At 42.8% G+C, this 25,945-nt stretch overlaps 1 protein-coding gene across 1 annotated transcript in view; it reads left to right on the top strand.

Annotated features, from left to right (window-relative positions):
• The window catches only part of EIF3E (eukaryotic translation initiation factor 3 subunit E), a 73,545-nt gene that overhangs the window by 6,951 nt on the left and 40,649 nt on the right, over positions 1-25,945 (top strand). Inside the window, exons 3-5 of the mRNA XM_073632152.1 lie at positions 1,474-1,591; positions 14,849-14,891; positions 18,810-18,914. Of these exons, the coding sequence (XP_073488253.1) occupies positions 1,474-1,591; positions 14,849-14,891; positions 18,810-18,914 (266 nt within the window). The remainder of the gene's footprint in view (positions 1-1,473; positions 1,592-14,848; positions 14,892-18,809; positions 18,915-25,945) is intronic.

The following is a 25,945-nucleotide window of genomic DNA, read 5'->3' as shown; positions in this document are numbered from 1 at the left end:
GAGCAATGAGGAGCTTTTATAGCAACCTCTGAATTCTTAGTTGGTATAGAAAGAGGAATGGCATAGTTTACATTAAAGTTGAATTAAAGTCAGGTAGAGGAGGTCGGCATTTGCCATAATGTGTTACTATGCATAGCATAGTATAGAATGTTAGTAAGGCAAGGGTTACCCCTATTGAACCCTCAGAATAGGATAAATTAAGGTTTTTATTTTATTACATAATTTGTGCTACTTTTTGGGTACCGAGAGAGTCTAATTTTTTTTTTTTTCCTATGCTGCGGGTTCAGTAGGGGGTAACCCTTGGCTATAACAACATCACTATTAAAAGGATGATGGTATCTGGTAGAGACCTAAGCATTTTGAGGCATACATTCTCCTATATGTTTAGCATATGCACATTTTGTTTTGGTTGCTCTCCTCCAGCGTTGTGGGCCAAGCTCTTCTTTTGCACTCTAGCCCTGCTGGTGCCATATTGTTCCCCTCTTCCTCCGGGTCCGCCATTTTTTTTTTTTTTTGTCCATTGAATATTCACTAATGATGTAACTCTTGTACTTCATTCCCCTAATCTGTAAAATTGTCAGTGTTTTCAATGCTTTTGCACTGTTTGAGTTTGTATTGTAGAATAAAAAAAAAATCAGACAGAGCGGCATCTCTATCATATGATCAAGCAATGGCCTCGTTCACATGGGTGTACTATAGCATACACCTGTGCGAGGGGCCACCTTTACCTCAAAGGGGATGCACAGGTGTTCAGGCATTCCCCTTCAGGTAGTCCCATTCATATCAACTGGTACACTGCCGCTGCTCCCAATTTGACATCTGTGTGGGTGCAGGTGTGTGTCCCCAAACACAGTGTGCTTTCAGGGTTTTGCACCCACACGGATGTTGAACTAGGAGCAGCGGCTGTGTCTCAGTTGATATGAATGGGACTACCTGCGGGGGGAGATGCATGAACACCTGTGCATCCTTATGCGAATAAACATGGCCCTCGTATGCTGTAATATCCCTGTGTCACCGTGGCCCAACATACAGTCCTTTTAATTTCAAGTGCTGAATCGTCGCTGCCGGAGTCTCCACTGTTAAATTAACGTACTCCTCGGCAAAAACAGAAACCTCCAAACAGTGCACAGACTCGTGCTTTAGCTTTCCATAAACTTAAAGGAATAACCAAGGGGAACCAATGATTTGAGAAACTCAGATTATTTTGATTCAATAAAAAGATATTGTTAGTTCCCTGGAGATGTGGCGGTCTTGGTTTACCTGTGCCAAATCAGATTTGTCAATCTGGCTTTCACTCTACTTTGCTCAGCATTTTTTTCTTTATACCGTGGGTAAGAATCCTACAGAAATTTTGCTGGTTTTTGTATTTTTTTTTTTGTTTGTTTGTTTATAATGTACATAATTGTAGTATTTAGCAAGTATTACCATTTTCCATTATTTGTAACATCTTTTATGTTTGCTGATTTTGTGCAGCTCTCAAAGAGAAGAGAACCACAGTTGTTGCACAGCTGAAACAGCTGCAGGCTGAAACAGAACCCATTGTAAAGATGTTTGAAGATCCTGAAACAACGAGGCAGATGCAGTCTACTAGGTATGTAAAGGACTCTTTATTGACCTCCTGCATTGGAGTCAGAAATAAGCACTACCCGTGGTCAGCTCTCACCTCTAATGTACTCAAATGGTGAAATATGGTTGTAAACAATACTGTTATGCCTGAGAACTTTTACCAGCAGCACATTGGTAGGGTCCTGAATGTGCCGTAAAGTTGATGACCATAAGACAACTGTCTCCTCCCTCAATTGGATACAGTATGTGTGTTTTATGTATGTACAGTGGGGACGGAATATATTCAGGCCCCCTTAAATTTTTCACTCTTTGTTATATTGCAGCCATTTGCTAAAATCATTGAAGTTCATTTTTTTTCCTCATTAATGTACACACAGCACATCATATTGACAGAAAAACACAGAATTGTTGACTTTTTTGCATATTTATTAAAAAAGAAAAACTGAAATATCACATGGTCCTAAGTATTCAGACCCTTTGCTCAGTATTTAGTAGAAGCACCCTTTTGAGCTAATACAGCCATGAGTCTTTTTGGGAAAGATGCAACAAGTTTTTCACACCTGGATTTGGGAATCCTCTGCCATTCCTCCTTGCAGATCCTCTCCAGTTCTGTCAGGTTGGATGGTAAACATTGGTGTACAGTAATTTTTATGTCTCTCCAGAGATGCTCAATTGGGTTTAAGTCAGGGCTCTGGCTGGGCCATTCAAGGTCGCGGAGTTGTTGTGAAGCCACTCCTTCATTATTTTAGCTGTGTGCTTAGGGTCATTGTCTTGTTGGAAGGTAAACCTTCGGCCCAGTCTGAGGTCCTGAGCACTCTGGAGAAGGTTTTCGTCCAGGATATCCCTGTACTTGGCCGCATTCATCTTTCCCTCGATTGCAACCTGCAGCTGAAAAACACCCCCACAGCATGATGCTGCCACCACCATGCTTCACTGTTGGGACTGTATTGGACAGGTGATGAGCAGTGCCTGGTTTTCTCCACACGTACCGCTTAGAATTAAGGCGAAAAAAAGTTCTATCTTGGTCTCATCAGACCAAAAAATCTTATTTCTCACCATCTTGGAATCCTTCAGGTGTTTTTTTAGCAAACTCCATGAGGGCTTTCATGTGTCTTGCACTGAGGAGGAGGCTTCCGTCGGGCCACTCTGCCATAAAGTCCCGTCTGGTGGAGGGCTCCAGTGATGGTTGACTTTCTACAACTTTCTCCCATCTCCCGACTGCATCTCTGAAGCTCAGCCACAGTGATCTTTGGGTTCTTCTTTATCTCTCTCACCAAGGCTTTTCTCCCCCGATAGCTCAGTTTGGCCAGACGGCCAGCTCTAGGAAGGGTTCTAGTCGTCCCAGACCTCTTCCATTTAAGGATTATGGAGGCCACTGTGCTCTTAGGAACCTTAAGTGCAGCAGAAATTTTTTTTGGTAACCTTGGCCAGATCTGTGCCTTGCCACAATTCTGTCTCTGAGCTCTTCAGGCAGTTCCTTTTGACCTCATGATTCTCATTTGCTCTGACATGCACTGTGAGCTGTAAGGTCTTATATAGACAGGTGTGTGGCTTTCCTAATCAAGTCCAATCGGTATAATCAAACACAGCTGGACTCAAATGAAGGTGTAGAACCATCTCAAGGATGATCAGAAGAAATGGACAGCACCTGAGTTAAATATGAGTGTCACAGCAAAGGGTCTGAATACTTAAAACCATGTGATATTTCAGTTTTTCTTTTTTAATAAATCTGCAAAATGTCAGTAATTCTGTGTGTTTCTGTCAATATGGGGTGCTGTGTGTACATTAATGAGGAAAAAAAATGAACTTAAATGATTTTAGCAAATGGCTGCAATATAACAAAGAGTGAAAAATGTAAGGGGGTCTGAATACTTTCCGTCCCCACTGTAAATAAAATAATATGCAAAGTGGTTGGAGGGAAGCTTCAGAATGTCAAAGATGTTTTTATTACCAATTATGTGAGTAGACTGAAGTTCCTCTTTAATACATATGTGCAGCGGCAGGAAGGGTGGGCTGTAAGGCCCACATGCTGCACGTAATGCATTTTATAGACAGCTGAGGTTTCTGTGCTGAGAATGCGCTCCTAGCTTAGTAACCGAGCTGTCAGTTGGCTCTTAGTCATCTGTAACCATGATTGGGAACTGGTAGGTGGGACATTATCTGGGCAGGAACGGATTAATGCAGGTAGAAGTACAAAACAGATGGGGATCCAAGCCTTCCCTACTCTATCCTAAACTTAAAGGAAAAAAAAATGGTTATCTGGCCAGGCTCTGGACATTCCAATATTCACGTGTACTTGACAAGCATTACCAATAAGTCCTCATTGCACATCTGTTGCCACAGGCACTGTGGAGTAATTCATCCTCAAAGTTTACAACAAAAATACTTAGCTGTAATCTTTTAAACAAAGTACTATTATTTTTGTCCACCATGATTTGCACTCGGCTGAACTTTTCATCCTACTTTAGATGAACATGGAGCTTGAAACTCTGGCCTCCATTCTTAATTTACATCTTTCCTTTAATCCCTAGGCGCCAACAGTATTCAAAATTGTGGTCGCTTGGTGGGTGGGCTTTGGCACAAAGAGGGTGCATATTTGTGTACCAATTAGCAGCTGCATCTGTGCCGAGAGCGTGTACCCTGTGTACTCCTGGCACAATTACTGTCAGCTAAAGAAAAGCTCCTGATCGTTTTTTTGAGATCAGCAGCTTTCTGATCATGTGACCGTCAATCATGGTGGTCACCTGATCATAAACCCATCATCAAAATCTGAAATTCCTTAAAGGGCTGGGAGGCGCCGGTCCAATACTTGTGCATAAGCTTCTTTGAGCTCTCCCAAGCACCTACAACCTCAGGGACAGCCCTAGCCCTGAGGTCTATAGGGAGCTGCCTTGCAGGGTAGCCGCTAGGCATTAGAACTGTATCATGGGAGGAGGTCACATGTTTCCCCATACCTGGAAATGAGTGGGGGGGGGGGGGGGGGGGCTTTCCACACATCCTCAATATGCCCAGAATGGGGCGGCCAAATTTCTTTCTTTGTTTTTTCTTTGTTTTTCTCTTACTGCTGTTCTTAACCCCTTTGGGGAGATTTTAACCATTTCTTGCCCTTGCCATTGTCACCTGGACAAGACAGTGATGGTAACCTGACAGGTTATAATTCTTTATTTTACTGGAAATTAAACGCCTTTTATAAGCTTTGTTCCAGCTGCAGAAATTAGGAAAATTCCCCCAACAGGGCCACTGACTATAATGTAAATGTGAACTGTAGTTCTACCACTTTCCAGGCATTATAATCACCCTTGTGCTCCTTAGTCTTATTGCTCGGGAATTAATATCTAGCTAAAAGATCGCCTTGTGCTTTAATTCATGATTCATTTAATTCGCATAGCATTTGATCTGGGCAAGCGTGGCCTGTATTCTGTGTGAGTGCTGCTCCTTCCTGATGTCGGTCTTGTTTAGAAGTGTGCAGAACACGATTCAGCGATACATCCCAGAGTCACCTCATGTATGCTGTTCAGCTCTGTAATTCAGAGCCTTTGATAAAGTGAAATGTCAGGCTGCGGCTTTTAAATCCTAAGCATGTTCCACCTGTATCTCCAACACTTTAAACTGCTGATCGTTCCAGTAATTGTCTACAAGAACTCTTTATAGTTTGCAGTTAATCAGGATGAGGAAATTGTCCCTTCTGTGTAATTAACTCCAAATGTTTGTATTTCTTTGGTAACGGTTATTAAAGGTTACAGGAGATTGTCTGGCTTTCATGGTTTTAACCCTGCAGCATTAATTTTATGAACATCAGGCTGGCTTATATTGTGCATTGCTCAAGCTTGGTTTTTTTTTTTTTCTTTTTCCCCACTTGATAGATTAATTCTTACTGTATAGAGTGGAACTGCCGTCATCTGTCTTATAACTAGAGAGAGGAGGATTTATGCTGTCCACTTGTTCATGAATGAGTTCTAATATTGTAGGCATATTCTTTACTTCAAAATGGGAGTTTAGAGAGGAGATGAAGAGAAATGGTTAGGAGAGAAAAGAAGTCTCGGCTCACTCCAAGGCCCCACCCTCAATGTTTGGCCCCACCCTGGGGCTTAAGTATGAAGGACCTCCATGATTAGGCATCCTCAATCTCTCCTTCTCTTCCCCAACTCTCTAAAACATGCGTTAGTCACCCCCATACTTAAAAAGCCCTTATTAGACCCCACCAATCTTACCAGCCTATGCTATATCTTCTGGCTCCCCTTTTTTATCATAACTCCTCGAACATCTGGTCTTGGCACATCACCGAGAATAACCTTCTTGATCCCCTTTAGTCTGATGTCCGCGCTCAACACGCCACAGAAACTATTTTCCTAAAACCAATACCATATACCATGCTAACAACACCCAAATTTTTCTCTCTACCCCTCAGCTTTTTCCTTCAGTCTCATGTATCACTAATTTACTAACTGACATATCCGTCTGGATGTCGCACCACTTCCTCAAACTAAATCTATCCAAAACTGAGCTCATGATTTTTCTGCCCCTTCCCCTGATTTCTGTCGAGATCAGTAGCACTACCGTCAGCCCGTCCCCACATGCCAAGGTTCTATGTGTAATCCTGGCCTCTGATCTATCCTTTCAGCCCCATGTCCATTTGCAGCCTCAACCTTTGCAACATCTCTAGAATATGCCCCTTCCTAACCAATGTCATCACAAAGCTCCTAGTTCACTCCCTGGTCCTCTCCCGCCTCAACTACTGCAACTCCCTTCTCATTGGCTTACTTTTACATAGGCTATTCCCCCTTCAGTCTGTCATAAATGCTGCTGCCATATTCATCCACCTTACCAACCGCTCAGCGTCTGCTACTCCTCTGTCAGTCCCTCCATTGGCTTCCACTTATCAACAAATTAAATTCAAAATTCTAAAAACTACTTACAAAGTCATCCACAACTCAGCCCCCGGCTACATCACTAACCTAGTCTCAAAATACCAACTCCTTGTTCCCTTCGTTCATCCCAAGACCTCCTCCTCTCTAGTTCCCTCGTCACCTCCTCCCATGCTTGCCTCCAGGACTTTTCACATACCTTTCCTATCCTATGGAACTCCCTACCCCAATCTGTCCGATTATCTCCTACTCTGTTTGCTTTTAAACGATCCCTGAAAACCCTTCTCTTGAGAGAAGCCTATTCTGCCCACACCTAACGACTACTTTTATTTTCTCCATCAGATAATCCCCCACAATTACCTTTTTTTGTATCAGTTGACCCTCCCTAATAAAATGTAAACTTTAACGAGCAGGGCCCTCTGATTCCTCCTTTATTGTATTGTAACTGTACTGTCTGCCCTCATGTTGTAAAGCGCTTCGCAAACTGTTGGCGCTATATAAAGACTGTATAATAATCAGCCCTGAGGGCGGGGTGAAAAATTTTGGGGGCGGGGCCTTGATGGAGTGAGCTGAGGCTTCTTTTATATGCCAACCATATGACTGGGTGAGATGTGCGGCTGTCGGGACATTTCTCTTCATCTCCTTTGTGTTCTTTCAGTCAGGACAGACTCATCCCCAGGCTGCACCCTCAATAAACAGAGACAACCACCTCACAGGACTTTGGTAGCCTGAGTGGGACCCCTAAGCTAAATCCAGGGTCAAATTGGGGGTTTAATTGGAATCCAGCTTCTTTATCACACAAAGATGGGAACACAGACTTGTAAAAAGTGTGCTTGTGGGAATGCAATGGAATATATTTATCTCATTCACACAGGTGTTGCTAATAGGCAGTTGACAGTAAAAATGTGACCTGTCAACACCGCTCACTATTGTTAAAAATGGAGGTGTACACATGGCAAAGGTTGTCGGGAGTTGATGCTTTGCAACCGCCCCTATTCTCCTCTATTGAAAAGCACTGCAAGCACACCTGTGACATTTACAGTGTGTTTTAAGGTATGGTTGCAAAGCATCTAAAGTGATTATTTTCCTTTTTAGTATTGTAAAAGAAAAAGGTGTTGATTGAATGTCGTGTGATACAACCTAACTGCCTTGTGCAGTATATGCAAAATGTGCATTAATGCTATGGGTGCGTTAATACATGTAAAAAGGCTGTTAAAATTCAACGCTTGTGTGAAGTTAGCCTTAGGTTGGCTATTATGTGATCTGTGTTTGATGTGACAGCCTAGTTTGAAATGTATCAAGACTGCTACATTAAATTAGCTAATATTTAATGAATGTTTGCCCATCAATCCTTTCAACCCCCCCAGTGCATTCTTCCTAGAGTCAGGCTCGGTTCACACTGGAACCGGCTGCGGATCGCACAAGAACGCTTTGCGTCCCTGTTCTCCGTTTCAGGGACAGATCAGGGCAGAATCTATGCCTGAATTCGGCCCTCAAACTGAGCCAAAGACGCAGAGTGTTTCAGTGCAGTGCGCTCCGCAGCCGCAACAGAGATATGTGAATCGGCTCCATAGAGAGCCAGTCACATTCTCCTGTTAAGCGAATTGGATGGGAAGAAATCCCATCCAATTTGCATAGGTGTAAACTCTGCCTACAGTTTTGCTTACCTGGTGAAGTAATTTATACCCACCTGATTCCTATCTCACATACACCACACAAGAACAGAACTGAGGCTGTCAATCAGCTGGAGCTCCCTCCCGTCACCGTTTTTATCTTGGTGTCAGGAAAACTTGTCAGAAGCGATTCCTGCTGATGACAGAGGAACTATACAGCAGACATAGATGACACTTAGTGCTCTGGATTGGGACAAGTACACACTATAGAGGGATATGCTTTGTTCATATCTTAGGTCTGAGATTTACAACCACTTTTTTACCAGATATTCATGAGCAGGCACAAGGGTTAAAGCAGAACTACATACATTTTTTTGCAAATAGTAGATAGGAATAGATCAGATGTATTTTGTTACTTATAGTAATAAACTCTCAGGTTCTAAATGTTTGCTTGGTTCTTTCTTTTCCTTTGTTTTAAAGAAAAAAAAAAAAAAAAAAAAATAGTCCCTCACCCTATATAAGTGCAATGCTCCCCACAACTTCAACCTGTCAGTCAGTATGCACACGCTCTTCATAATGTACGGACAATGGTTCTTCCTCTCCCAGGATCCCTTTTTTTTTTTTTTTTTTTTTTTAAATCTCCTTACATGTGCACGGCGTCTCATTAATTCTTGTGCTTGGAAGTGCTTCTCCTGTAAGACTCAGTGGTGGGCTAAGCTGCCAATCATTAGCAGATCAAATGTCCTTTGCCTGCATTCCAGACATACGTCCCTAAAAATGAATACCACTAGGTACAGCGTCTAGCCGCTGCATATTTCAGCCGGTCATGGATTTTGACAGGCTGCTGCTGGCTCCAGGACTGGACGCTGAACCTTAGTCTCCCGGGGGTCCGAAAACACCAGGATTTGACATGCAATGACCAAAATATTAGTGTGCGTGAGGCCTTAAAATTACATTTCGTAGCAGGACATTTTGTGCTTGGTAATATGTGAAACATTTGGATTGTAGTGCTGCTTTATCAGATATATGCCTGTTATGATGCACAGGTTATATTACTGAAGAGTAGCTTGCTGACTGTAAAAAGTGATTTTAATGACCTTAAGTGGTGTCACTTTTTAAGTCCTGGAAGGGCAAAGTTTTATATAATGCAAGTCATCCCTCCCTGCTTCTAGGCATCTAAAGCTTCTTGAAAGCCATTGCAGTTGCTGGCTTTAGCTTATAAAGTTTGCTAATGAGATTGCAGGCTTTTAGCGCACAGTAAAGCTAATTAGAGGTGGCGTAAAATCCCAAAAGTACGTAGCAAGAAGAATTCATATTTGGCTCTGGATTCTTGATTCTGAGAAAGGAGAGGTCATCCTGGAGTTGAGGGTACAGGCCAGTCATTGTTGGAGATAATTAAAGCTTGTTGCCAGACCTTAAAGTGGTTCTCTGCTAATTTTTAAGGTTAAAATGTTATTAAACTCTGGATTTTTATTAACGATTACAGTAGCTGACATTAGCACTTACCTTGTCTGCTGCTTCATCTTCGTTAAAATCTTGTATAGCTCCTTAATTGAGGCTGTTTATAGATTAGTGCCGCAGGTTTCCTGTGTTAGGGTGGCTCCATTGCCTTGCACTGTTTCATGGCGCTACTCCTAATGTGTTCTCCCAGCCCACTGTCTCTACAGTAAAATAACATATTATACAGACATAGACTGGGCGGAGGGAACCACGCATTCGTCTAAGGCCTGCCAGTTCCTAAACGTCTTGCAGAACACTTTCATGGTTCAGATGGTAGACACACCAACTAGAAATAAAGCGTTACTGGATCTACTGATTACTAACAATACAGACCTGATCACAGATATGGAAATACTGGGCAATTTAGGAAACGGCAATCACAAGTCAATTGGCCTCAGTATAAATCACACAAGTAGGAAACCTAAGGGGAGTAAAAGGCACTGAATTTCAAAAGAGCCAACTTCCCTAAACTACGTACCTTGCTAGAAGGCAAACATTGGGATAAAATCTTAGGAAGAAAGAACATGGAGGAGAGATGGATTTGCTATAAGGGCATTAGCCAATGCAACCCATTGGGTAATAAGTTTAAAAAGCGAAAAAAGTCCTGAATGATTTAACTCCAATGTAAAAATGCATATAAAAGCAAAGGAGAAGGCCTTCAAAAAATACAAGGTTGAGGGATCATCATCAGCATTCAGACTTTATAAGGAATGCAGCAAGAAATGTTGGGCGGCTAAGATGGAACACGAGAGACACATAGCGGAGGAAAGCAATAAAAAAACCCCAAGAAATTAATTACGTATGTAAACAGTAAAAAAGGGAGGACAGACCATATTGGCCCCATAAAGAATGAGGAAGGTCATCTGGTTACAAAGGATGGGGAGATGGCGAAGGTATTGAATTTATTCTTCTCCTTGGTCTTCACGAGGAAATTGGGGGAGCTTCAGTTACCAAAACTGCAGTGTTTATCCTCATGACACATTAGAGGAAGCACCTCCATGGTTAAAGGAGGACAGAATTAAAATTAGACTTCGGGAAACTTCAACATTAATAAATCACCGAGACCAGATGACTTGTACCCGGGGGGTACTTGGGGAACTCAGTCAAGTAATTGCCAGACCATTGTTCCTAATTTTTACTGACAGTCTACTGACTAGCATAGTACCAGCTGATATGAGAAAAGCCAATGTAGCTCCAATATTTAAAAAGGCCCAAAATACATCCCTGGGAATTACAGACCAGTTAGCCTAACATCAATAGTATGCAAGCTCTTGGAGGGGATAATGGACTATATACATGATTTTAGTAATGAGAACGGTATCATTAGCCATAATGGGCATGGATTCATGAAGAATCATTCTTGCCAAACCAATCTATTAACCTTCTATGAGGAGGTGAGTTGCCATCTAGATAAAGGAAGGCCCATAGACGTGGTGTATCTGGATTTTGCAAAAGCATTTGACACCGTTCCCCATGGTCAGGGGTGGGAAGTGGGGTCCCCCAGGGTTCTGTGCTGGGACCAATCCTATTTAAGTTGTTCATAAACGACCTGGAGGATGGGGTAAACAGCTCAATCTCTGTATTTGCGGACGATACTAAGCTAAGCAGGGCAATAACTTCTCTGTGGGATTTGGAAACCTTTCAAAAATCTGAACAAATTAATTGGGTGGGAAACTACATGGCAAATGAGGTTTAATGTAGAAAAATGTAAAATAATGCATTTGGGTGTCAAAAATATGAATGCAATCTATACACTGGGGGGAGAACCTCGGGGGGGGGGGGGGGGGAATCCAGGATGGAAAAGGACTTGGGGGACCTAGTAGATAGGCTCAGCAATGGCATGCAATGCCAAGCTGCTGCTAACAAAGTAAACTGAATATTGGCATACATTAAAAAGGGGATCAACTCCAGAGATAAAACGCTAATTCTCCTGCTCTACAAGACTCTGGTCCGGCCGCACCTAGAGTATGCTGTCCAGTTCTGGGCACCAGTCCTCAGGAAGGGTGTACTGGAAATGGAGCAAGTACAAACAAGGGCAACAAAGCTAATAAAGTGTTTGGAGGATGTTATTTATGAGGAAAGGTTGCGAGCACTGAACTTATTCTCTCTGGAGAAAAGACACTTGAGAGGGGTCAGGACGAAAATGGTCAGGATCTGCCCAGATGCCTTGACCAGCAGCTGGCTCCAGCTCTTGGTGACACGCTGAGAGCCTGAGCCAGCCCTTCCAGCCTACTTCACAGGAACAGAGCAGAAAACCAGAGACTGGCTGTCTCCGGCTCTCTGCTCACAGAGCACTAATAAGTGAGTGATGTGGTCTTTGCTCAGTTCTCAGTGCATAGCTGGCAGGGGACAGATGCATCTAGGTGAGTATAAATGCTTGTGTGTTTTTTTTTTTTTTTTTTTTTTGAAAGTCCAGTCCATACTTTTCTTTTAATAAGGAAATCTGTGAGCATGTAATACTAAAGTCTCTTTTTTTAATTTTTTTTCATTAAAAATAACAGACCTGTTATACTAACCTGTTTCGTGTAATGGTTTTGCACAGAGCAGCCCAGATCCTCCTCTTCTCAGGTCCCTCTGTGGCACTCCTGGCCCCTCCCTCCTGTTGAGTGCCCCCACAGCAAGCAGCTTGCTATGGGGACACACAAGCTGAGCCGCAGCTCCCTGTGTCCATTCAGACATTGGGCTGTGGCCTGGCCCCACCCCCATTCTCTCCTTATCGGCTCACTGACTTTGACAACAGTGGGAGTCAGTGGCTCTTTCAACCGATGAGGGGAGTACCAGACAGCCCAGTGTCTCTCTTGCAACATCGCTAGATCTAGATGGGGCTCAGGTAAGAGGGGGGCTGAGGGAGGCTGTTGCTCACAGAGGATTTTTAATTTTAATGCATTAAGATAAAAAAAACCTTCTGCCTTTACAACCACTTTTAACGTTATTTATGCTATGAATTATTACAGTGAAATGCTCCTGCAGCCTCTGAAAACTAGTATAATTGGGTACCTTTACTGATAAAGTTCTGTTTCAGGATTGCTGTCTGTATGCGATTACCCCCACGTAATGAACGTAGTGAATAGTCCATCTTGGCAGCTTGTTAGTAATATGGTTGTTGATGAATGACTAAGGTTCCAAAAGACTCATTGTGATTGGTGGATGAAATACACCTGGGTATTGTGGTAACATGCAGTTTCCATAAAGAATAAAGAAGATTGCAGTGCGAGGTATTCCCATTCATTTAGTATGGCACTCCCAGTGCACCTTGCCAGCAGTCTTTGTGTTAGTGCACTGTGGTAACGAAAATGCTGCAGGTCCAGTAACATGCATGCTGTGGTGCCATTTGACATGGGATGCTTTAGCACCCAGAATGGAGCCACAATGCAGCAGAAATTTCCAAAAGGAATTGACAACTTTTATGGCCCATTTACACCAGCGTGCTGGGCAGGAAATGCGCATTTCCTGCACGACATTCAACACTCACTGGGTGGGCGATCTGATGTGGGTGTCAGTGTTTTCCTAGCACCAGTGGTGGCTGGTGGAAAATCTTTTGGGGGGGGGGGGCGGGCAAACAATATGCCACCCCTCCCGGGTAGGTTGGTAGCACTTACCCCATCATCGGCCTCTCCTTCTCTGTGTCATCACAGCAGTGGCCTTCATTTTTCCTCCCTCCACTTTGGCCAATAGGGAGTCTTTTCTTGTCTTTTCTTTGTCTTTTTCTTTTCAGACAATCGGAAACCGGGTCTCGCACCCGCTTCTGATTGGCCAAATTGAGGATGAGTGATTCAACAGCGACTATTCATTCGCTGTTGTAACACAACTCGGTGGGATTGGAGCACCACCTCTGCGACCCGAGCCCACCCGATTTTTTTTTTTTTTTTTTTTTTTTTTTTTTTTTTTTTTGCTGCTGTAATTCATGCACCGGGTGCCCTGAAAGGGGCCAGATGCAGCAGACGTGGATAGATTCATGCTATGCATGAATCTATCCACTGCATATAAGGGGGGGTGGAGTGGAGAGAGGGGGCAGCGCCTGGGCTCCCCTAATGGTCAGGTTGCCACTGCCTAATGCCCCAAATGCAGATCACAAATGCAGTGCCATGCAATTTGGTTGCCGTATGTTTTTAATAGAGATGCACCGAAACATTTGGGCCGGAAATGGTGTTCTCAGCATTTTGCCGATAAGGGAGAAAGTTGCACTGAAAGCTGCACCGAAAACGCAGGTGATTTTGCCACAAATTCAGCGCTATTGTACAGCGAATTCACACCCAACTTTGGTGCTTTTTTACCACAACTTATTTGCCGCAACTTTACCACGATTTTGCGTCCATTTTACCACGATTTTACTGTGTTTATAGTTTGTTTTTTAACCACTTCCTGCCCGGCCTATAGGCAAATGACAGCTGGGTGGTGGTTCAGTTATCCTGACTGGGTGTCATATGACGTCCAGCAGGGTTTTCCCACATCCAATTTGCATGTTAGACTGTGATGGTGCTGGTAAGTGAGCTTATATTGCCCATTATTTAATTTCTGTGGAGTTTTCCTTGTATCTGGTATCCAACCTGTTGACCTTGAGAGATCCAGGTAGCCATGCCTGCCAAATCGCTGACATAATATTCTAAGAAATGGTGGTTTAAACGAAAGCTAAGTTGCCATTGGTCAATTGCAATTGCACAGCTCCGGGAAGACTGCGGAGCGAATTGCACAGAAGTCCTGTGCGTGTCCTGGTCCGTTTCAGATCCGAATTCAACCAAAAAATCGGACCTGAAATGGTAAACAGGGAATTATATAAATAATGTACTAGTTCTCGCTCATGTGGTTCATGCATCGAAAGAGACGTGTGCAGCCTTGTTACTAGTCATAGTTCTGTGTCTTAGTGTTATGTGAAAAAACAAGGAACACCCCTCAGATGAGTGAATCCAGATGAATGAGTGAAGTGAATTGAAGGACTCGTCTCAAGGGTGCTAGCCACGGCTCGCCCGCCATACAAAACTGCAAAAAGGAAGAGACGGCTGCACCTCCCAGATGATGAATATGAGTCCTTCACAGGAAAAAACGACAATCAAGGTAAGAATGTTTCACACAGTATCATGTGCTTAATCATTCCAATGATTAAGCACATGATACTGTGTGAAACATGTCTACCCTGATTTTCGCTTTTTCCTGTGGTGCGTCATTTGGATGGATCAATAAAGGACTCGTATTCATCATCTTGGAGTGCAGCCGTCTTCGTTTTATGTGCCAGTCTTATTGGGACAACATAAGATAACCTAATGGAAATCTATTGAACACAAGTTTTTTTTTTTTTTTTCTCTACAGGGATGGAAGAATGCTGTTTGACCATCTTGCTGAAAAACATGGGGTATGTATAAGACTGTTCTGGTTATTCCAATGCATAAAAAAAAAAAACTGTCTATTTCAGTACTGTAATAAGGCCTCTGTCATAATGGCTGTTGTGACTATTTGTCTGCTTCCAAAGCTCAAAGGGATTGTAAAGCTTCTTTTGATGTTTAAAAAAAAAAAAATGTCATACTTGCCTCCACTGTGCAGTTAGTTTTGCACAGAGTGGCCCTGATCCGCCTCTTCTGGGGTCCCTCAGTGGCGCTCCTCCCAGTATCGAGTGTCCATGTCAGAGAAGGCTCTCCTTGGTGGACACCTGTGTGGGCACGCTTCCGAGTCCTGCATCTGTGTCCATTCAAACAGAATGCAGGACTCTGCCCTGCCCCCCCAGAGCTGCGTCATTGGATTTGATTGACAGCAGCGGGAGCCAATGGCTGCACTGCTATCAGTCTATCCAATCAGGACACGAGACATCAGCTAGAGCTGGTATGCTCGTTCCCGGCCGAAGAATGACAGCATTCAGGTAAGTAAAATGGGGGGCTGGGGAGCTGCAGCACCACAGGAGGTTTTTCATCTTTAATGCATAGAATGCATTAAGGTGAAAAACCCATGAGGGTTTACAACCCCTTTTAGGCAATTGAAGCTGAGTTCCAGGCAAATCGCTAAATACACACATGAATACATGTAAGGGAGCAATTAAATGTGCCTAAGAATTTGTTTTTGTCCATCCAGATGTGAGGTTTACACAGCTCTGCCTCACAGCACAGTCCCACATTGAGTGTACAGTGAAAGGAAAAGCAGCAAATTGCTGATCTCTACTAGCTATCATTCTGCTCTCTGTCAATATGCTCTTTGCCATGCAGCACAACCCATTGGCGCCTTGTGCTGCAATAGGCAGGTACCAAATCAAAGTATTTACCCTGCTTGCATTTAAGGAAAAATGAAGCTTAGTTCTGTATTGAATACAGAGCTGCATTCATTTTAATATGTCTGCCTGGAGTTCACCTTTAAAGCAGATCTGGATATGGTCCTTCACAGAATACACAACGTTCTGTGTCCCTGGGTAGGGGGAAGATAAGACACTAGAACTTCCGACTACAAGCCCCACGGCTCACACATTCCTGGTCAGGAGCTGTGCTATCTGGCAGAATGAAAATAGATTTTTTTTTTTTTTACAGTACAGGGCAGCTATGTGACCATTTACTACACCTGAGCCAACTCTTTGTTTTTGCACATAAGAGCTGATGAAAATGCCTGGGGTCTGGAGTTCTGCCTAACCATTTGCGTTAATGTTTTGCAAAGCGCACAACATTTCAGTTCATATTAAAGAACTGAATAGTTTGGTGTATCACGGCCTTAAAACAAATCATCTCGGAGTATGTGTGCCCTACCTTCACTCTGCACAACTGTATTTTGGCAGTAAAACAGCGACACATTAATGAGGTCATCCTTCCTGTACACTTGTTCATTGTCGGGCTGACAAGTATATAATAGAGCCCCAATAGGCTTTGCAGATTACAGGTGGCCCTTATCAAGACCAGTTTAGATGCAAATGCTAGAGGTGTGTAAATATATATATTTAGTGTTTTTTCCAAGGTATGCACATCTGGATTAAATTTTAGTTTTTTAATGATTGGAGTTCAAATTTTTAAAGTGGATTTCAAGGCGATATGTTTTTTTTTTTTTTTTTCTTTTTTTTTCATGTGTACCAGTCCTTGGTCCTGAAATCATTATTGTGAATTTATTGGGGAAAAAGATCAGATTTTTCCAATCTGTATCAGTTCTTATGGTGGTGATGGCGGCACACAAGTGTGGGTGGATGTATAACCATTTTTTTTTTAGTTTTGGATAAAGTGGGGAAGGATTAGCACCCCTATCAGGCTTTACTGCTGTTTTTGTGACAGTTTTACCAGACAGGAAGTGGGGGGGCTTCCAAACAGGAAGTTGGGGGGGGGGGGGTAGAATGTTCCAACATCAACGCAGAAATGCATATTTTGCTTTTAAGTAGGGGATTGCAAGAATGCCCTGCCAGTTTTTAATTTGTTCACCTGTTGCAGATTTTCACTTCCTTTCTGGTGGAAAAAAGTGTCACTATGACAGAAACTGAGAGAAAATTTCTGTATTGAAGTCCTGAATTGCAGATAAACTTGGCAAGGGATCTTGCCTTTCCTCACCCCATCTCAAACGATAATAAAAATGTTTTTTGGCTTTAGATCTCCTTTAAATAAAAACAGTTCTGTCATTTTAGTGCCCACATGGCTCAGTTTTATGCTCTGAACTAGGAGCCCACCAATAACTTTAGGAACTTTCATCAATAAAGGCTGATGACCGCATAGCTCCTCCATGTTGAATGTTTGGTAAAGAGTTGAAGAGTGACTACATCATATTACTGTCTGCTTTAAAACATAGGCTCACCTTTAGTAACATGTTACATTTGTATTTAGGGTGTAACATGTTACTATGCAGCATCTCTGCTCACACCCTGAGCCCCACGTGACATTAAGTGGGGGATCCTCTCTCCCCCAGCCACTGCCACGTTTTAAAACTCACGCGGATGTGCGGAGCTCCACCCACAAAACTGTGGTGTTCATTCACAGAGATCCATGAATGAATGAACTACAAGTTCTGTCTGCCACCTCCACTGAGCTTCCTCATGGTGTATTCCCTCTTCCTGCACCTCTGAAACTGACAGCCCATACAAAGGTAAGAGGACGCAGCAGTCTGACATTGCAGCCACAATGCTCTGCACGTTTCTGAGAAAAGAAAAATAATAAATGCACATCCCCCCCCCCCTGCATACATACCTGCATTTATTTTATTATTTTTTTTAAAGGTCAACGTTAGTCTTTTAAAGTGTTACTAAACCCAGGACCCTGCAGTCACTGTATCTGGTCTCCCACAGTACACAAAATATGGAAATGGAATAGTTTTTGTAAATATTAACTGCTAAATGCTCTTTTTCATCAGCAGTATATAATAGTCTTGTGACTTCTTAAAAGCTTCTAGGAGTTGTTTTCATTCTCCTCTGACTGTCCTATGAGGCTGCATGGCACCCGACCCTCTGTCTGGACAGTGCTGATTGGCCCTGTGCTGATCACATGCATTCTCCGCGCAATAAAGAACGCTCCAAACTGTGCATGTGCCGCAATGCTCTGTACTATCAGACGATGGATTGGGGAGAATCGGAGAAGACCGGATCAAACAGCCTTTTTACACAATGTGGATGATTAATCCCTTAGGTTCCACAGTGAGTATAACAAGCATTGTGGGTTTAGTAACACTTTAATTCTTCATTCTAAGATGCATCTTTTAAAATGGGAAGCAGACTATCGGCATCATGTGACCTGATTTTAGAAGGCAGTGTTGTCTACTTAACTATGTATTGTTTTTAAGTGGAGGATTTCTATTCTGGATCTGATCTTCTGGTCTGTGTTTTGTGTTGGTGCCTGGACTTCTGCATTAAATAAGTAGTCGTGTTTTTTTTTTTTTGTTTTTTTTTTTTGTTTTTTTTTTTTTGTTTTTTTTTTTTGTTTTTTTTTTCCCCCCCCCCCGTTCTATAAAAAGGAATTCATAGTATCCCACCAGGTGAGAGTACAGATCTGGAGAGGTCCGGTTTTGCCTTCTTCGGTATAATCTGTATTCTGACAGACCAGCGTCTGCAGTCCAAATGACATTTAAACTGGCAAAACACTTGATGGTCCCAGTTCTGAATCTTAGTGGAAAGGGAAACCTTAATTTTTTTTTTTCCTGAATTTGTTGGATTTTTCAGAATTTATAAAAGGAAGTATGATTTTTCAAAAGTGCATTTTTTTTTTTTTTTTTCTTTAGGTGTTGTGCCAAAGCTAGCTTCCTGCATCTCATAGTAGGCCTTGATTCTGCTTTTAGTGCACACTTTGATATGGCAGGATTTCTATTTATTAACATTTTTGTTTTCTTCCAGTTTAGGCAGGAGTACTTGGACACCTTGTACAGATATGCAAAGTTCCAGTATGAGTGCGGAAACTACTCCGGGGCCGCAGAGTATTTGTACTTTTTCAGAGTGCTGGTAAGTGAGCTTATATTGCCTATTATTTACTTTCTGTGGAGTGTTCCTTGTATCTGGTATCCAACCTGTTGACCTTGAGAGATCCAGGTAGCCATACCTGCCAAGTCGCTGACATAATATACTAAGAAATGATAGTTTAAACGAAAGCTAAGTTGCCATTGGTCAAATGCAATTGCAATTAAACAATGTGTATAGATTGCCATTTATTCTACTGGCTTTCCACACACCTACCTTTTTTAACTTTAATAATTGCACAGTTTTGTTGTTTATATTTTGTGAATTGGTGTATGTGGTTAAAGCGGAGCTCCACCCAAAAGCGGAAACTCCAGTTGTTTGCTGCCTCCACCCGCCACCCCCCCCCCCTCCGCTGCCACATTTGGCACCTTTTGTGGGGGGAGCGGGTACCTTGTTTTGTGAGATACCCGCTCCCACTTCCGGCTGAGCTTGCCACGACAAACTGAACCAGGTCAGCCCCCTTCTCCTTCCCCTGCTGCCAGGCGACTGGCAGTTTTCCTTAGCCGAGATGGCAGCCCCCAGAGAACTGATTGAAAAAATTGACTCGGTAAGACACAGATTAGGACACTTACCTGTGCACAAATGTTAAGTCAGCAGCTACAGTATTTGTTACTTTTATTTTTTTCGGAAGGAGCCGAATTCACATAGCAGCAGTGTAATATTCCATCCACCAGATACGTGGATGTCAGCACTACACTGGGGTAGTGAGGGGAACGATCCCTGTAAAGATACAAGCAGGCAAACCGGTCCAGTTCCTGGGACATAAAATTATGATAGAGAGGTTACTGTTGTGTGCATAAACAATATGGTTTTGGAGAATGCACAAAGGAAGCCGGTAAATAATTGCCAATACGCAGTTAGCGGTTACATTTTAACCCCTTCATGACCAGACTAAAACCAATTCTAATGCCTGAATACAGTTTTGCAATTTTAACATGTCTTTGTCAAACAAAATGGTAAAAAAAAAAGTTTTCAAATTCAGCTGTGTATTTTTTTATTTATTTTTTGCCATTACAATAATCTATCATAAAAGGACAACTCTGTTCCTGACAATTGCAGTGATGCCACATGTATGTATGTATGTATGTATGTTGTATGTTTGTTGTTTGTACCTGTAGTAGGGCCCAAAAACATTAGTGCACATTTTTGCTTTTTTTTTTTTTTTTTTAAAATCTTAATGCATTCTTTACATTAAGATAAAAAGCATTCTGTGTGCTTCAGCCCCCTGATACTTACCCGAGGTCCATCTAGATCCAGCGATGTTGCAGGAGTGTCTCGGCTGCCCGGGACTCCCCCTCCTCATTGTGACCTGGGAAAAGTGTGTGTGTGTGTGTGTGTGTGTGTGTGCCACTCAGGCTCGATAGGGACGGGGTATGTAGACAATGCATCCGCAGCTGCTGCTAGAGTTCTGACGGGATGGAGCCCGTCCTGCCTCCAAAGGTTCAAGGAAGAAAGGATGACCCCTGGAAGTCGCTCATCTATGTTGTCCTGCTACGATGATTGGAGTGGCAACCTAAGCCTGGACTCTGACCAGACCAAGTCGCCAATGTGTTTCACTCCCCCCCCCCCCCAGCCAATGAGGAGAGAAAGGGGCCCGGCCATGGTTCCATGTCTGAATGGACATGGAGCTGTGGGTCGTCTCAAGTGCCCCCATAGCAAGCTGCTCGCTGTGCGGCGAATTAACATAAGGGAGTGGCCAGGAGCACTAAAGGGGGACCCCAGAAGATGAGAATCGGGGCTGCTCTGGGCAAAACCAACTGTACAGGTCAGATAAGTTTAACATGTTTGTTATTTTTAACAAAAAAAAAACGAAACTTTATTATCACTTTAAACATACTGACACTTTTTTTTTTATCCCACCTAAATTACAATACCCTTTACCTTTGACCCCAATCCTTACACTGACCTAGATCGTTCTATTTCTTCTTTCTCCTCACATTTTGTTTTTGTTTACATTTTTTTTTTCCTCTTGCAAAGAGAAACACATGCATTGCATCTTTTCTCTGTTTAGGAGAGAACAAAGCACAGGGGCGGGCTGCACAGTGATTAATCGTTTTGATAGCCAATTGGAGGCTATATCAGTGATTAGCTGATTGTGTCCAGGGCTTCCTGATTCCCAGTCGTTAGTATGGGACTGCCTGCTCCCAGCACAAACACATGTATGCCGCCTCATGGAAGAAGAATGAATACACTAATAGAAGTGCCAAAATATTTAGTAATGGGGCCCCACATCAAAAATCTATGCAGAAAGCAAAACCATGTATAGGATGAGGGCGGGGGAAGGGAATTTCTCGCTACCCCCAAGAAATGACTACAACATTAACAATATTTCTGAGAATTATAAAAACGAATTCTTATTGTTACAAAATGTGTTTAAAAGCAATGTACATGTTGCGCCTCCTCAAAAAGACACTCCTACAGTTGTGACTTGTCCCCATGAAATATGAACATACGGCTATTCAAACCAACTTTGGCTCATGGAAGAAGGCCCACTTCTGTGAGGCCGCATATATGTATGTGCACAGGGCTGGAAGGGTTAACCAGAGTTGGGCTTTAAAAGATTGAGATTTTAGTAGTTAGGATTTCATACATTTTAAGCGGGGCGCGATGCTTTAACAGATGGCTGCTGTCTACTTTTTCTATAGCGGATGAAGCAGTATTTTGCCATGCAGAGAACATTTGTTATTACTGGATGTATTCAGGATGGGGTTTAATTCCTGCAGCCCAGGTGGACCACATCAGCGATTGTAATCTATATCTACAGCACAAAATTCAAATGTTGAAAAGCAGACTGGCAAATTGAAGGTAATGGGCAGTAATGTTCCGTAGCGGCCCGACCTCCCCTTATCAGAGCCTTCCATCAGCCTTCTCTGGAATATTACTACGGATTTAAGAGAGGCAGAGTCATTTACTTGGGAAATGTAAACAGCTTAAATGAGGTTAATAAAACCAGGCCCGTGGTTTCATTACAAGGCCTGAAAAGAGCTGCTTATTCATATCATTTGTTAATGCTGGGAGTGAATTTTGAGAATGAAGATTTAATGTCTTGTTCGGGGCTCTGCACAGTAAATTTATTGTTGCTGGCCAGTGACTGAATGTGCCATTCCCCCAGCAAATGGAAACTTAAGGTAACCCCTGTAAAATCCAGATATTGAAACTATTCTAGCATATCCTTGCTTGAAAGGTTAGTATGCAGAGCCAACTGTAATGACATGGATTCTGGCCAAGTGAGCTCGCATGAACCTCCTGCCTACTTAAAAAAAAAAAAAAGATAGCAAAATTGTGCATGGAGACCTCATAAACTGCTGGTTTGAGAGTGACGATGGTTTTAATTGTCTCATTTTCTAAATTCTCCATTTATGAACAGTTGTGGCTGTGATGTGTGAACTACTTTTTAAATTTTTTTTTTTTTTTTTTTTAAATAAAAACACATTTTGGTGTGCAGCAAAGCTTACAGCCCGAAAGCCAAGTAGCCAAAGCACCAATAAACAAAAGCATCTTGATGCCCCCTTCAATTATTTAGAGGGAATGAGCAGGATTCCAAATTACATTTCAGAAAAAAATATTACTTTTAACCACTTGCTGAGCGCCCTATAGCAGTTTGCCTGCTACAGGGCGGCAGCTGTGTGCCGGATCTCATATATATATATATATATATATATATATATATATATATATATATATATATATATATATATATATATATAATATATATTAAATATAATGAGAGAGAGAGAGACGATATTGCACTTTCACCTGCAGGGGGCTGCGCGAGCCGCTTTTGCTGTGATTATTCACAGCAGGAGCCGATCTGCAGGTGCCGGGCACTCAATGTCCCCCAGAACCTGCCGGTCGTTGGGCAGATACTCAGAACAGAGCTCTGCCTATGTAAACAAGGCAGAGTTCTGCTCCGACAGTGGTAGGGAGGGATTTTGTGTTCCTGCAAAGTAAAAGCAGTACAAGAAAAACACTGGTTAGGCATACAGTTAACCCTTTGCCCTATATGTTTAACCCCTTCCCAGCGTCATTAGTACAGTGACAGTGCATAGGTTTAGCACTGATCGCTGTATTAGTGTCACGGGTTCCCACGAAGTGTCAGTGCCCGATTGTTGGTCACAATATCGCAGTCCCGCTATAAGTTGCCAATCGCCACCATTGCTGGTATAAAATTCAATAAATGAATACCATAGTTTGTAAGCATTTTAACCTTTTTTTTTTTGTTTGTTTTTTTTACCAATTTTAATTCCAAAAAAAAAAAATTGATTGGCTATATCGTATTTTTCGCTCCATAAGACACACCTAGGTTTTAGAGGAGAAAAATATTCTGAACCAAATGGTGTACTAAAATATTTACCAGTGTCCATGAAGTGCAGCCTGACCATTGCCATTGCTCGGACTGCTCTGTCTCCTCAGCAGGTGTTAGGCCGGGAGATCGCCTGGCATTCGTGGGGGCCTTGGATGTCTTCCGAGACTAGCATTGTGGGGGGGGGGGGGTAGGGGGAGGGCGGTGGGGGGGGGGTGCCTGTCTTATATTCGCACCATAAGACACAAACATTTTCCCCCATATTTTTTGGGGAAAAAAGTGCGTCTTATGGTCCGAAAAATACAGTGTTTTAAAACTTGTAAGTATAAAATATATATATTTTTTTTTTTTCCAAGATTGTTCATTTTAATTTATTTGGGTACAGTGCTGCATGACCGCGCATTTGTCAGTCAAAGTAATGCAGTGCTGTATCGTAAAAAATGGCCTGGTCATGAAGGGGGGTAAATCTTTTGGAGGTTAAGTGGTTAATCTCCCACCCAACAAACACCGATGCTCATAGGTGTGTAAAGCACAATATACGCAGAAGATGGGCAGCCTCGTATAGAATGGGGCTGGTGATGACAGGATGCACCAGCAGCCATAGACTAAAATCTAACCAATGGCACAGGACAAGGACTGTGAGCCACATGTTGAAGTGGTTTTGAGTTGTATAGAATACGGATGTTACGGTGCAGTATAGGCAGAAAACCGAATCCGTCAGTTCCATTTAGTGCGAGGAAAAGACATCCGTGACCTCAAGCATTGTAATCTGTTTCTCATTGTATTGGAATAATGGTTTGTCACCACAGTATGTCTTTAGAGTATGCACTGTTTACATGACTGCCACGGGCTGGGCTACACAGAGCCTGCCACAGACTTCTTGCGAAAATTGGGATGGGGGGGGGGGGGGGGCGGATTTTAGAAATGAAATACATTAAATGCAGATGGTAAATTGTATGATTTCGGAGTGTTGCATGGTATGAAATTCTAGCAGATTGCTGTGAAGCTGCAGTCCTTGACATTGGTATGTGTTTAAAGTTCAACTCCGAGGAGACAAGAAAGGCACAAATGTAGTTCCTAATCATTAATACAGCATTAAGGGCCCTTTCACACGGGCCTACCGACTGGGTCCGTCTGTCAGTTTTTAGGTGAACCCCATCGGGCCATCCATTGCCCTCTATGGAGTCACAGGTGTAAACATACATGCAGGCATCCGATCCTATCCGCTATCCACAGACTGATGGGGGGGGATCCGTTCCCTATCCATTCAGGTGGACACTGACAGGTGTTCTGTTTCCATCTGACTGCATCCGCTCTGCATAAGCAGAGCAGACACGAACCTGTCATCTGCCGGCTCGGTGGGGATCATCAGACAGATCCCCCAATGAGCTGGCGGTGTCTGCCTGTGTGAAAGAGCCTGTAAGTGTATTTATTTTTTACTTGGTATTGGCCTCTTGCAGTCTACTGTACAGCAGAGCTAGTAGGGGAGGAGTAAGCAGTGCAAGGTGCCAGTCAGATGTACTGCAGTATAGAGAGTATGCTGATTGCAGGATAGAGCAAAGTGAATGAGGAGAGAGCTAATCGGTGCGCTGTTTTGTTTTTAATGTCCAGTTACATGGTGCTGACAGAGAGGGGAACTGTAGGTGAACTTTTAATGCAGAGATATCAAGTACCTCATGTGCCAGAATACAATGGAGGAACCCGTGATAGGCACTCCGAGTGCCCGACTATGCCCGTCGTTTCCACCTAGCTCCAGCTTTCATAGAAAAATTGTAACTGCAGCTTCTATGAATGGAGGGGGGCGGAGCGATAAATCATCCACCCATCCTCCATTTATAAATTACATTTTATTCATAGAAGCTGTAGTTATTTCTTCTATGAATGATGGATCTGGTCAGAAAGTGTGGGCATAGTTGGCCACAATTGCTGAGTGCCTCTGTTCCATTCCCCCCCCTCCGCACAAGAAGATAACAACGAGAGGGATAAGGGAGGTTGGAGGATGACGATTGCAAGTAAACCAGGAACCAGCAGCATTGACGCATTGGATTAAAGTGCTTAAAGACAGAAGGTTTTCTTTTTTTTTTTTTTTTTTTTGTTTTTTTTTTTTTTTTGTTTTTTTTTATCTTAATCTATGCATTAAGATAAAAAAACCTTCTGTGTGCAGCAGCTCCCCTACTTACCTGAGCCCCATCTCTATTTAATAATGTTGCACGAGTACGTCAGCTGTCCGGGACTTTCCATCCTGATTGGCCGAGACAAAGAAATGGACACCATTGGCTCCCGCTGCTGTCAATAAGTCAGTGAGCCAATGAGAGGGAGGGGATGGGGCCAAGTTGCAGCTCTATGTCTGAATGGACACAGAGCAGTGACTCAGCTTGGGTGCCCCCATAGCAAGCTGCTTGCTGTGGGGGCACTCGGCAGGAAGGAGGGGCCAGGAGCAGCAAAGAGGGACCCGAGAAGAGGAGGATCAGGGCTGCTCTGTGTAAAACCACTGCACAGGGCTGGTAAGTATGTTTTTTATTTTAAAACAAGACTTTAATATCACTTTGATTATAAATTTTGTATAATAATATAGTGACAAGTTTGCACAGTGCTGTACAATCTAAAAGGAGACGTACAATACAGATTAATACAATATAATTTTTTTTTTTTTTTTTGTTAAAATGGGAAACGTCTGTAAAAGGAATGCTTACAGGCATATTTGGCGTTTCAA

Source organism: Aquarana catesbeiana, linkage group LG05 (assembly GCF_042186555.1).
Source record: "Aquarana catesbeiana isolate 2022-GZ linkage group LG05, ASM4218655v1, whole genome shotgun sequence".
Classification (NCBI taxonomy): Eukaryota; Metazoa; Chordata; class Amphibia; order Anura; family Ranidae; genus Aquarana; species Aquarana catesbeiana.
This window is presented reverse-complemented; position numbering and strand designations above follow the sequence as displayed.